This window comes from Cibotium barometz, chromosome 21 (assembly GCF_041138505.1).
Source record: "Cibotium barometz isolate CiBa-2024 chromosome 21, ASM4113850v1, whole genome shotgun sequence".
Taxonomy (NCBI): domain Eukaryota; kingdom Viridiplantae; phylum Streptophyta; class Polypodiopsida; order Cyatheales; family Cibotiaceae; genus Cibotium; species Cibotium barometz.
The window spans coordinates 39,548,189-39,561,678 of NC_141066.1; the positions used below are offsets into that span (position 1 = coordinate 39,548,189).

Sequence of the window (13,490 nt, forward strand, 5' to 3'; positions counted from 1 at the left end):
CAGAGTTCTTTTTCATATCCTTAACCATGTCCACCTCATCATCATCACCTTTGTCAGTAGCATCTTTCCAAATCTCCTTCCAAGCCTCTTCCACCTACCAATTGAACCTTTGTACAAAGGATGTCCCACTATCCACATCCCCCAGAGGGCTAAAAGGGTTTAAGTATACCAGAGCAGAGGGCTCAGATTTATTTGGGACTTACTCCCTCTAGTTTCTCTCACATCTAGTTTGTTATGGGCCTTTCTCGCCTCTTCCTTAGCTTTCCTGAGATTAGCTTTCCCCTTAGTTTTCATCCAGGCAACCTAATCCCCCCTTTCGCTAGATAGAACTTCTTTCCCTTTCCCTTCTTTTAACACCTCTGTGTTTGCCTCTCTATCTCTAGCAATACTATCCCCACAAGTTTCTCCTATCTTCCTCTCCTCACTTAGTAGTTTGCATGCACCCTCCCGGCGCTGTTCTTGGCTCTATGCCCAAAGCCACCACACCTAAAACAAGCTCCTGGAAATGAGCCAAACTTCAGACTCAACTTCAGCTTTCCGAGCTCCCCTAACTCCATCTCCAGGGTTTTAGGGGTTTCCACCATGGTGTTCCATGTTATACACACGCTATTTGCATGGCGGCCTCCCGCTTCATCTTTTGGAAAGTATAAGATCGGTCCAAGTGCACCTGGAAGCTCACCCAACACGGGTCTAAGCCAGGGAGGCAAGCCCACTATTTCTACTCGGACAGGACAGGCTTCTTGCGGACTTTTATTCACATCAAAGAGGGGGTGCAAAGGAATAGCATGTACAAGTCTATGCTAGTACATTGAAAAACCCCTTGCCTAAATAGAACACTTGAGAGAGTACCTTCTCATGAAAGATGTCTTCTTGCAACCACTTGCCGATATCAACTTTGGATGGAGGCTTGCCAGAATAGAATACAATCACGCTACACATAGAGAAGAGGCCTACCTAACTTCTAATCAGCTCCGGGGGGAAACTCTCATGCATACCTTATGCTCACTCGGTTGAGACTTCTGTGTCTGGGCGTTGAGCCTTGCTGCAGTCCACCAGTCGAGCAGTGTCTTCTTTCTCTCCCTCTCCCCGTCTTCTATATCACACAGGCACTTCATGTCTTCAGGGTCCTCCAGCTCTCAGTCCCCCCATTCGCCAGAGCTCTCTATCACCTCCTACGCCCAGTCCCTCTCCATCTGGGTCGCCAACATGCATGCACGTGTTAGATGTCACCTGCGTAGCGTACGGGGGCATGCACCTCACACATGTTAGTTAAATTTTTGTATCCCCCACGCTCCCACTCCGGTTTGTTCCTCTACCACCTCTCAAGATTATGGGTGAGGCCTATTTTGATTTTTTTTCTGAACATATATATATAGAGAGAGAGAGAAAGTCAAACTAATTTATGTCCTTCAAATTGAAGGTAAGGGTAAGCCTTCAAATGCTTGACACCGTCAATGGCCTCGCTCCACGTGCCCTCTAAATAAATGGGCATTTGTTGGGGTAAGGCTGGTGGTGGAAGTAAATATGAATGCGATTGCCTTAGAAATGACGCTTCACCATCGTCGTAGCCTTGTAGTCTCTATTCTCTACTACAGTACTGGGGAGACTCGAGAGTGAAGTGCATTCATTTCCTAAGGTTGATACTGTTGAGAGAGAGAGAGAGAGAGACAGACAGACAGACCAGAGTCAACAGCAACAGTGGAGGTGGCAGTCGTTGCTGAGTGCAGGGGGCCAATCCCTTTCCTTGCTCTGTGCGTTCATTTCCCAAGCTTGATACTGTTGAGAGAGAGAGAGACAGACAGACAGAGGGAGAGAGACATAGGAGGGTCGAGACTTAGGACTCAGGAGAGTAGAGCTCTGCAATGCAGCCTCTGCCCACATTCTTATCAGTCTTGCCTCCAGTAAGGGCTCTTGGAACCCTTCTTTTGCACCAGATCGTATTAATTTTGTGCTTCCACCTAACCCTAATTCTTTCCCCAGACCTGGACTGCTGTAGGAACCGCGAGTCCTTTTAAGACAACCCAAGGCCCCCTAATCCCGAAAACCCATTCCCGGAACCCTAAGTTTTTCATTCAGAGCTCATCACTACCGGAACGCCGAGTCTTACTGCCGGAACTCCGAGCTCTTTGAAGAACCGTTTAAACTCGGCCCTAATCTAGTCTCATTGTCGGCACCGTTGCCGTACAAAGTCGTAACCCTAACGCTGCCGAGTAGGAAGAAGGGCTCGTCGGCAGAAGGTAGGGTATACGGTTTTGCACAAGAGTTAAAGTTTCTGTATGTGTGCAGGGACAATTTCGGTCCTGGCGTCGATTTATGCATGCATGCAGGTCTCTCTCTCTCTCTCTCTCTCTCTCTCTCTCTCCCCCCTCCCCCCCCCCACACACACACGTGTGTATGTATGTATGTACATCATTGAGGGCATATATGCTTTCTTCTGTCTGATGGGCTCTTCATATTTTACAGGGTGCGCCCAGTGGCCATCATGAGCACATCCAGATTTATCAAATGTGTGACGGTTGGTGATGGCGCAGTGGGCAAGACTTGCATGCTCATCTCATACACCAGCAACACTTTTCCTACGGTAAGCTAAAAAAAAAGACCTTGATTTAAAGAACACTTGACCTGTATTTTCTCTCATCTCTGCCTACGGTTTGCCATTTTGAGTGTTTTGCTGCACATACTGTTGGAAGGCCTTTAGGATTAAGCGCTAACAAAGAAGCAGGAATCCATGGATGGGTAAAAGTGTCAGGATGTTCACCAAACCCCTAACCCATTCTTGGCAACAAGGATGCAGTAGTGTGTTAAGCTCCTTAGGGTGGCTTCACTCTCGTCTGCCAGCCAGTGTATCAACTTCTCTGTTAGCTTTCAACTTTACACAGTCTGCACAATCTCCCGCACGAGAATTCACAAGTTTGACACAAGGCCTGGACAGCTTGGGCACTTAGGGGCTACACTCACAAGTTTTCTCAAGTAGGGCCCAACCTCCATCAATAAAGGGTGGTTTTTTTTTTTTCATGAGGTCTTATTCCATTCCTCGTCGCACACTAGAATTTCACTGGGCTACACACAGACTATACTACTCTCCACACACACACACACACACCCGAGTACCAAAGGGGTACCATTGGGTCTACCTTCTTGTGCTTCTTTGACACAGCATATTGTTTAGTTATCTGGACCTTGTGAATGGCTGGACAAGAAGGAAAGGAGGGTTAGACAGATGATCATATTGCAAGCTTGTCAACTAATGCATCTAAAGACATGCTTCGGATGTGTCCGCAGATGCATCAGATGCAAGAGTGTGCCATTTGGGGCTTTTCTCCTCTGCTTGCTGGAGGTGTTTGTTGCCATTTCACAAGGGCTGTATGATGAACACCATTTTTTTTGCATTAATTTGACACAAAAGGGGAAGGGTGAGGTAGGCTGAATGGAGGAGGTTGCAAGTTTCGTTCCATGTAGGTGAGTTGTCCATGGGATTCCTGCCATGTCCAGGCTTGACACTAAGGGGGTTTACAGATTAGAAGCGTAAAACAAGGGGAGGCTTTGTGAAATTTGGGTGAGTGGCAAGCTTTCTAACTGTGACAAAAGTGGCACAGTGAGTTTCGTCTGGAAAACTTGGCAATAGCATTTTTGAAACGGCCTAAAACCCCTCTGAGTTGGATTGGAATAGACGAACAAGCTCATCATCACTTATTCAAGTTTATGCTGACTGCAGGATTATGTCCCTACCGTTTTTGATAATTTTAGTGCAAATGTGGTAGTGGATGGAAACAGTGTCAATCTGGGACTTTGGGACACGGCAGGTAGGCTTGCATTTCTCACTCATCACAGTCGGCTCTCTAGTTTTTTGGCCACCTGAACCACCAGAACACTTTGTTGATTAAAGCTTTTACTTACCAAAGCCAAGATAGGGTGCACATTATTGCCTCATCTTGACCAATCCTCATACTTTTCCTTTATTTCTTTTCCAGGGCAAGAAGATTACAACAGATTACGTCCCCTCAGTTACAGAGGTGCTGATGTCTTTCTCCTAGCTTTCTCACTCGTCAGCAAGGCCAGCTATGAGAATATTGTGAAGAAGGTGAATTTGTAGTGAAATATGTACATGGGCATTCGCCACATTACATTCGCCCTAATGTGGTCTAGATTGTCCGGTCTTGGTCTCTTATTTGTCATGCCCTAGAAATCTGGATAGACATGAGTTGGGTTTGTTTAAAACTTTGCAGTGGATTCCCGAGTTGAGTCACTATGCTCCTGGAGTTCCTGTTGTCCTCGTCGGAACAAAACTAGGTTACCCCTTGGATCTTATATGATGCATACAACCCATATTCATGTTAGTGGCATGAATTGAGAAGTTTACTGTTCTTTTATTCATCGAAGTTTTTGCCATTGGATTGCAGATCTGCGAGACTCTAAGCAGTTTTTTATGGACCATCCCGGTGCTGTGCCAATAACGTATTCCTTGGTAAGATGCTCTGTCTTATATGCTCATGTTATGTGTATGTGTGCGTATGTATGTGTTTTTAGCCCTTGATCTGGTACCTCTGGATAGGAATTCTTCTGGGTTGCATTGATTTGTGAAAAAATTTGCATCTTCAGGGAGAGGAGTTACGGAAGCAGATAGGAGCAGCCGCTTATATTGAGTGCAGTTCAAAAACTCAACAGGTATTCATTCCTTGTTAACTGCTATGTTTCTGTTACTACATCCGGACTTGATAAGATAAGCATCTCTATATTTTTGGAGTAGTATAGATAACGGGTCATTGACTAGGTTCTGGATCTTTGGTGGGTGTTTTGCAGAATGTAAAGGGTGTCTTTGATGCGGCGATCAGGGTCGTGTTACAGCCCCCGAAGCAAAAGACAAGGAGGCGGAGGCCACACCAGAAGAACTGTGTGGTGATGTAAACACGTAGGAAGAGTGATGAAGTCGACTGGAAATCGACCAAGGTTTGCCAATCTGGCTTTCAAAGTTTGGCCAGATTGGCTCTGCGATGTTCTGGACTGTGCATGTTGGATATTTTTGAAGCAACAGCAAAGTGCTTCAGTGGAGGACTTGCTTAAGAAGCAAAAATGTATTAGTATGCACATTTTCGTGTCTATGCAGCTAGGTTAAGATGTGCTAATCAAGCATATACGGCCGTGTTTTGTTTTTCTTGGTTGATCACCTTTCTAGCCACTTCACTTTGCAGGGTGTGTAGCTGTGGACTGCAACAGAGCATATATGGGGCAAGTTGTAGGGGGGTAGAGTATTGTATCAGGTCTCTGTGCTGCTATCTCTTGCATTTTTCATTACTGAGTACAAAGTGTCTTCTATTAGGTATCGCGTTTCGGATTGCTCTGGATATGCAGACGTCTAGTGTTTTTCTATCAGCAGCACTTAAGGTTTCAATTTTTTTTGTATGGAATATATATATGTATGTATGTATGTATGTATGTATGTATGTACACACTTATTAAAGAAAGGAAAAGGACAAAAATACTGATGGTGTCAGATCACTCTGGATTCATCTAATAATCAAAACTAGCACAAGAAGAATTATCATGCCCATGAGCTGGACTCCCAACTAAAGCCAAATCCTATGTAAGAACTGACCGGCAACCGCCCCAAGTTATGAGGCAGCCACTCGTTTCTCCCGAGCAAGTGGCACATCATAAAGACCACCACTGTATAGCCATTGGTTGATGGTACTTTGTACGCAAGTTTTACATGTAGGCCTTCACTATGATCTAAGGCCCCTTCCTCACTAACACATTCACACATGCATTGAGGTGCAATGTGACATTGGCTCATCATCAATGCTATACTTTTACAGAATTACTACCTTTTTTTAGGAATTATTTGTCAAACGTTGCATCTTCATTGTGAGCGACCTCATTGTGAGCTTTTGTCCAAGGACATGTAAGGCATGGGTTACATGTCTTTCCAAGTTTTAGGTGTTAGGGCTTGTAACTTAACCCACTTGGAGAACAATTGATCCATGTAGGTCATCCTAGCATAGGCATATTTAACAAGCATATAGAAGCATGTAGGTCATGAGGGTTGCATTATAGCCAGCCTCCAGGTCCAGCTCATGGGCTTCAAGCCCTAGGTAGCCAAAGCATGGGCATAGATACTCATCAGCCGGCATAGGAGTAGTCAGCCAATTGCATAAGTTTACGCAGCCACATGTGTGAAGTGAAGGCATGACATGCAGCATTGAACTCTATTTTCGGCAGTTGTAAAGCATATAAAACAAGCCAATAGCAGCATGAATAAACCAACCAGCATGTAGAGGTGCTTACATAGGGTGCCTTCAGTTCCATGCTAAGCCAGAATTATGCGTGCTTAAGTCTCTTGACCTATGCATAGATACTTTTTAGCAAAGCACTTCATTGTGCTTCAATTCAAGCATCCTTAAGTCCTCGTCAACATTCAGCCTTCATTTTTGAATCTCCCTCGGTAGATTTGGGTGTGCATAAAGGCATTTGAAGTGGCTTCACAATTGTGTTCTTCAGTCCGCTTGATGGTGGAGCTTCAGGGTTGAGCCGATATTTGGTCTACATTGTGTCCTTGAGGTCTTTAAGGTAATAAAGAAAATATTCCCACTTGTGGGACGGGGCTCTTAAGTAATTTGGTGTTGACTCTTCATAGTCTCTCTCTATGGCTCTCTCTCATGTGAATAAAGATTAAAGCGGATTGCTTCATGCTCACCAATATAAAGGTATAGAGAAGACCTTGCTGAAAGTTACACGATCATACTAGTGCATGCTACATTCGTATCATAGCTTTTGGTTGTGACCTAGCTTGGCTACCTATAGTGAGAGCATTTTGTGGGATTGTAAAATAAAGGTTTTGAAAAATCACCCACCCATCCACCATGTCAAGAGAAGAAGAAAAGAAGACACCACCACATAAGAAAGTGTCCATGAAGACACCATAGCAAAAGAAAATGTCTAAGAAGATGCCACAAAAGAAGAAATGATTTTGCAAAGTACTTATGTTTTCCTCCAGAGCCAATGGAGCAAAACAGGCTACTAAAGTTACAACTTCAGCATTCAAAAGAAGTAGAAAAGCCTAAAGAGGAAAGTCTCCAATATTTTGAACGCGTGCTTCTTGTCATGGAGCTGCAAATAAACTTGCTAAGGAATTAAAGGTAGAGGAAACCAACTGCAAGGATGACGAAGACCAAAGCATAGCCTTGGAGCATCAACAAAAGCTCAATCAGGAAGCCATGCAACTCTAGCATCAAAATACATTGGAAACGTTACATGTTGGTATGATCACAACACTTACCAAATTGGCACTTGGTCCCAGTTCCTTCACCACCTTCTTTCGTGCTTAACAAACTTCATTAAGTATGATGGTAAGTGTGATCATTCTGTAGGCACTTAGTTTATACATCAGTTTGTTGCATATTTTCCATTGGCTAAGATTGAAGATTCTCACGACAAAGGCCATTTGGCGGCTCCACACCTCACTAGTTACTTGGTGGCAGCATTGGTCGAGTCTTCATACAGATCCAACCACTAGCATGACACATTAGGTATGGCATACTTTTCTGTCCAACCTCAAAGCTAGGTTTCTTCCACCTCAATAGAATGAGTTTTACAAACTCAAATAGAATGGGTCTCCAGTGTTAACCTATTCCAACAAAGTTATTACCAAGACATAACAGCTGGGGAAGTTCGAAGAAAAGAGAAGTTGAAATAGTTTCTCACAAGGTTAGATACAAACATTTGATTTTTTAAATGGAATTTTGAGCCTTGGTCATATAACCAAGCTCTAACTCTAGCTCATGAGATGATGCGGAATGGAGGCAAAACCCAAACAGGTGCAAATACACCCCAAACCCTAGCAAGTAGTCATCATCCTAGTCGGGTAAGGGAACACATAACATCAAATACATTAAAGACAACGAGTCTTAGAGTAACACAGAAGCCAAGGCTAAAAATATGCTTGAGAAGAAGGCTAAGGAGGGTATTATTGGCCAGCTAGACGATCAAAAGAGATACCACGCAGAGAACTGATGTTTTTGCTACCATTAAGTTGGCCATGGTAAGAAGGATTGTACCAAGCGGTAGGTTGAGAAAGCCACCAAAGCGTTGTCGTCTATTGTGGCCAACTTAATGGTGCTGAAGCTACCCCTACCTCTCCACCCTTGATTAAGAATGTCATTTAGTTGATGCCCTCTTTGAATCTAGTATCTCCAGTAGTATTTGATGATAAGTAGGAGGGCGAGGATGAAGGGCGGATGAAAGCTCTAATTTGTGCATATGGAACAGAAAAGGAACAACAATTCATTGTCTTGTTTGATATGGGCAGCTTTGAGGACACCATCTGTTTGTAATTGGTTGCTAAGATGGGTTATACCTTGGTATCACACCGTCTAGTTGTGGACAGATTTACACTTTTATCTGCATGCACATTAGTCACAAAGCTCTGCAATTTGAGTCTCATGTTCAAAAGGCCACATTTAATTGAGATTTTATTGTTTCACCACTTTTGGGTTGTGGCATGATTCTTGGCATCCAATGATTTTGAGAATTTGCGCCCATCCTTGATTGGCAGCATGACACCTTCACCATTCTTTACAATTTATGTGAGCCTGTCATATTTCTTGTGGGGATATGACAATTTTGAGAGCTCCACTCATTTCGCATGTCTAGGCCCAACGAGCAATCAACAGTCAATCAAAAAAGGAGCGCAGTGTGCATTGATCTATGTCCGCACTCAATAGTATGTTGTTCAACCAACAACATATTTAGAGACATGGTTGGCAGGTCTCCTTCCATGGTTCCAAGACATCATGTTGAGGGACAACCCAAGCTCCCACCCATTCATCCTATAAGTTTTCCTATTGCTTGTGAAGGTATTAGAACAACAATTGTCCCAATTACTCCCCAAGCTGGATTCATCTGCCCATCATCCTTGTCTTTATTTGCACCCATCGAATTTGTGCAAAAGAAAGACAAGACCGCACGTTTATGTGTGGACTACAACCATCAAGAATAAGCTCCCAATTCGCAAGATTGAGTACAATATGGAGAATCTCAATGGTGCTAAGTATTTTTCCAAACTCGATCTCAAGAGTGGCTATCATTAGGCAATCGATCTCAAGAGTGGCTACCATTAGGCCGACATTCCAAAGATGGCTTTCTAGACGGAGTGTGGCCATTATGAGTTTGTGGTGATGTTGTTCAGCCTCACCAATGCACCAGTACATTCAATAAGATGATGTCTTAGGTGTTCATGGAGCTCATTGGAAAGTGCGTATTTATCTTTTTGGATGATATACTTATCTGTCCTACTATTGTAGAGCAGCATGAGCGGGATGTGGAGAAGGTCTTACAACTTTGCAAGACAATGAGCTCTACATCATCAATGAGAATAAGAGCAGATTTGGACTATTAGAAGTTCATTATCTGGGATACGTTATCAGTGCTTTTGGTATTCACATTGATCCTAGAAAGTTCATGCTATACTGGATTGGGATATTTCCAAGATTGCTTTGAAAATCAGATCATTTTTGGGTCTTTGCTAGGCCTGTGGTACCCATATAGACAAGTTTTTCAACCTTGAAGCACCTCTCACAAATTTGCTTAAGGGAGTGAAGACGCATCACCAAAAGTGTTCGTTTTATGGGAAAGGCTCTTGACGTCTTCCATGCATTGAAGAAAGTGGCCTCAAATGTACCAATTCTTAAGTTGACATCATGGGATGACCCATTCGCGGTGATTGCCGATGCTAGCAATCTTTCCATTGGCGTTATTTTATAACAAGATTTACAACAAGATGGCACACCAATGGCTTATTATAGTTGCAAGTTGAATGTCCCCAATAAAAAGAACTATTTGGCGTTTGACAAGGAGTTATTAGGGGTGATCAGAGCTCTCAAGCATTGGAAACCTTTCATTTATGGAAGGGAATTCACAGTGAAAACTGATCCCCATGCACTTAAATGGTTGCAAACCATGTAGTGCCCAATGGAGTGATAGGCAAGCTAGGGGGAGTCAGCTCTTCCAACAACTTGGAGGCATGATTGAGTATGTCATTGGCAAGAATAACAACGTTGCTGATGCTCTTAGTGAGAACTCCACCATTAAGACATTGTAGGAGTCCGATGTGCTAGAAATTCAAGGTAGAGATTTAGATAGTATGAAGGCCTATGGAATTTGGGAGTGGCCCTCAGTTCATAACTAGGCCACTATATGGTTCAAGATGGTTGGCTGTTCTACAAAAATTGGCTGTGTGTGCTAAGGGAGAAAAGAAAGGCACTTCATGATACACGTGATTCTCTTGTTGGGGGTCATCATGGTACCTTGGAGAAGTTTGAGTGGTTATTCTACCAGCTAAAAATGAGAAGGGACGTCTACTAGTATGTCTAGGCATGCCATATTTGCCAAAAAGTGAGGTTCCACTCTCGAAGCAAACTGGGCTACTTCAACCTTTGTCTATTCTCGAAGGACCATTTCAGGATATCAACATAGACTTCGTAGGCCCTCTTCTAGTAGCTCTCTAAACCACAAATACAAAGTGTATGACCATCGTTGTGATCGGTTCAGTAAGTTTTACATGTTCATTCATTCCTTGTAAGTAGACGGCCACAACAGAAGATATTGCTCTCCTATTTATCCACCTTTAATACCCCGTTTGTGGTACCATGGACAATTACTTCCCAAGTTTACTTCAGATAGAGATCCCAATTTTACGTCACATTTTTGAAGAGTATTATTTGATAACTTTGGGACTAAGTTACACTTTTCTAGTGCATTTTTTCCACAAACAGATGGTTAGGTAGAAATTTATAATGAGATGGCCTTTGATGTTCTTAAATCCTACTGTCATGGTGGCAAGCAGTCGAAATGGGAATAATATCTTCCTTTGTTGTAGGCTATCCTGAATAAAACTCCACTCATTCATCTAGTATTGGTACGACTCTATATGAGGCAGCATTCGGTCGTCATTTCTCGCCTCTTCGAGAATGGTGTCACCATTATTGGAGGCCAACAAGATCACATAAACATTTTTAAATATTATTGAGTCCATGAAGGAACGCCTAGCCAAAGCACATGAAGCCTACACTACAAGGAGGGAGATTGGGTATTTCTCTACATCATGAAGCAATGGTTAAAGCAAGTGTCCCAAGAAGCTTTGGCTCATTTCCAATTTTGAAGAAGCTTAGTGATGTCTCCATGAAGTTGAAGTCATCAGACAGTTGGACTCTGTATGATGTTTTCCATGTCTCATGGTTAAAGTCTTATGTTGGACCATCTTTGCAAAAGGTTCCGGATGAGCAATAGCTTGAAGTGGTTGACAATGCAGAAGTTATTGAGCCCAAGTAGATTCTCCTTCACAAGTGGAAGCATGGTTTCGGTCGAAGACTCAGACAGTTCTACACCAAGTTCAGAGACAGGCACTTAGGAGTTCTTCCAAGAGTACCCATAGATATTGGTGGACTAGTAAGCAAGAGGGAAGGTCACATGTACCCATGTATTGAGGTGCCATGTGACACATTGTCTCATCATTAGTGCTATATACATGTATAGCATTAATACCTTTTTTAGGGATTATTTGTTGTATGATGCTGTGACCCCATAGTCATGAAAAAACGTGTTTCATAGTTGTCTTCAGTACACTTGATGGTATGTTTGGTCTACATCGTTCTTGCATGGAAATCCTCAATCAATTGATCATCACTAAGTTTTTTTGCATTGTAAAGAAGTTCTCCAAATCAATAAAGCAAATACCCCTGCTTTGCGAGAGGGCTGGGACCCAATCTGGTGTCGACTCTTCATATTCTCTCTCTACAGATCTATCTTCTATGAATATGGATTAAATTGGATTGCTTCATGCTCACTAACATAAAGGTATAAAGAAGGATTTGTTGTGCGTTACATTATCATTCCAATTGCTACACGTACTTGTTGTGCGTTACACTATCATTCCAATTGCTACACTATCATTCCGATTGCATGCTACACTCAAGGCTTGTACTTGTTGGTTCTACTTGTACACAAGAAACTTGGCCACCTTGGAATGTATTATCATGCCTCACTTGTATATAATAAGAAGAAAACAACAGCTGAGAGGTACATGAGCCCCTTTTTCAAGGGAGTGTGAATCTATCTATAAGTACCACATAACTTGGATTATTCATACCATTATCTTGCAATAATAGTTAACAATTAACCCCGCACTTAGCTTTAATTTATACAATAGCAACACTTTGGCAACCCTTTCCACTATTCAAAAGAGCCTTTTTGGAGCACTAGATCTCGCACATTATGGTAAATCTAAGCATTCCTAAGATGGTGTTACTTTTCTTTGTTGGACCTATAGCTTTACCTAATAGCCAATGTTTCGTGATTTTGCCCCTTAGTATTGCCATGGCGCACCTCCCCATGTGTCTACATAGATGTGAGTGCAGGACGTCCCTAGAAGGTATGCCATGTAGTGCTCGAAAAAAATGATTTTTTCAACCCTTACAATTAAAGACAATGCTCAGGCTTAACCAAGATTTAGACTTGAAAATCACTAAAATTTCATACAAATACTTGAGATTTATAACTAAAATGTACAAATTTCATCCCATAAAATTAAAGGTGGTTGAATTCCAACTGAAGATTTATGAATTTCAAAATTAGGCTATGTGAGCACTATAGAGGTGAATGGAGTGCATCTAGTTTGAAGTCAAAGGGGTGGAAGCATGTACAAGCTGTTAACAGACTGTAGTTTTGACTAGTTCTACATGCTTAGTATGGGGCAGTTGTGTACTTGCTTGCAACCAAATGTAAGTTGTATAAGAAGTCAAGGTGGTTTTCTCATTGAATTGCAACCGAGCCTAAGGATGATAACATCACATTGATGGCACAAGTATCAAGGCCGATAACTCATGAATTAATAACTTTTACATTGTCATTAATACTAGGGATCCGAAGTCCCTAGATTCCTTGTGTGCCAAGAGTCTAAAAAAATAAGAAAAAGAAACATTCTTCAAGCTTCTACAAGAGATTTCATTATTGTGGTCTCAACAAAACACTTACCAAAAAAGCCTATGCATAAAATTTTTAAAAAATAAAGAAAGGATTAAACCTTATTTTTTGGTTAATCTTGCATCTAAAGAGGTTTTCTAAACATAAACCAATGCTAAAATTGTGTCATTTTCTTGATAGAAAAATGGAAGCTACTCCTAATGACAAGTTTGGTCATAGACCCATTGTAGTGGGACATGACACCTATCCTAATAATCTCGTAGGCTATGTGGGTGCAAGGGATGCTACTCACTTGCACAACCACAAATGGTCCTTATTGATCCAAATGGGCTTCAAAATCTTTTTCAGTAAGTTTAGGATTTGTAAACTTGATAGAGCAAGTAATGATGGACCACCCTAGAGGTTGGGCCATTGGGTACTTTTGGGATATATCTTCTTTTTAGTCCTGAGATGTTCTCTAGGGAGAAGAAGAAACGACACCCAGATTTTGTAAGAGCTTGGGTGAGTTGTTGTGGGAG

General features: G+C 42.3%; 1 protein-coding gene across 1 annotated transcript; it reads left to right on the plus strand.

Annotated features, from left to right (window-relative positions):
• The first annotated feature begins 1,625 nt into the window (after positions 1-1,625).
• On the plus strand, positions 1,626-5,149 carry LOC147627171 (rac-like GTP-binding protein 5). Its single transcript, XM_086815793.1, has 8 exons — positions 1,626-2,327; positions 2,464-2,581; positions 3,716-3,803; positions 3,972-4,081; positions 4,227-4,290; positions 4,401-4,465; positions 4,600-4,665; positions 4,801-5,149. Exons 1-8 carry the CDS (start codon positions 2,314-2,316, stop codon positions 4,903-4,905), a joined length of 630 nt encoding a protein of 209 aa, XP_086671919.1. The 5' UTR covers positions 1,626-2,313; the 3' UTR covers positions 4,906-5,149.
• Positions 5,150-13,490: the final 8,341 nt, after the last annotated feature.

Excerpts from the sequence above, each read along its gene's own strand:
- LOC147627171 (XM_086815793.1), top strand. Across the intron at positions 4,082-4,226 it reads ATGAGAATATTGTGAAGAAG|TGGATTCCCGAGTTGAGTCA; the intron begins GTGAATTTGTAG and ends AAAACTTTGCAG. Across the intron at positions 4,466-4,599 it reads TGCCAATAACGTATTCCTTG|GGAGAGGAGTTACGGAAGCA; the intron begins GTAAGATGCTCT and ends TTGCATCTTCAG.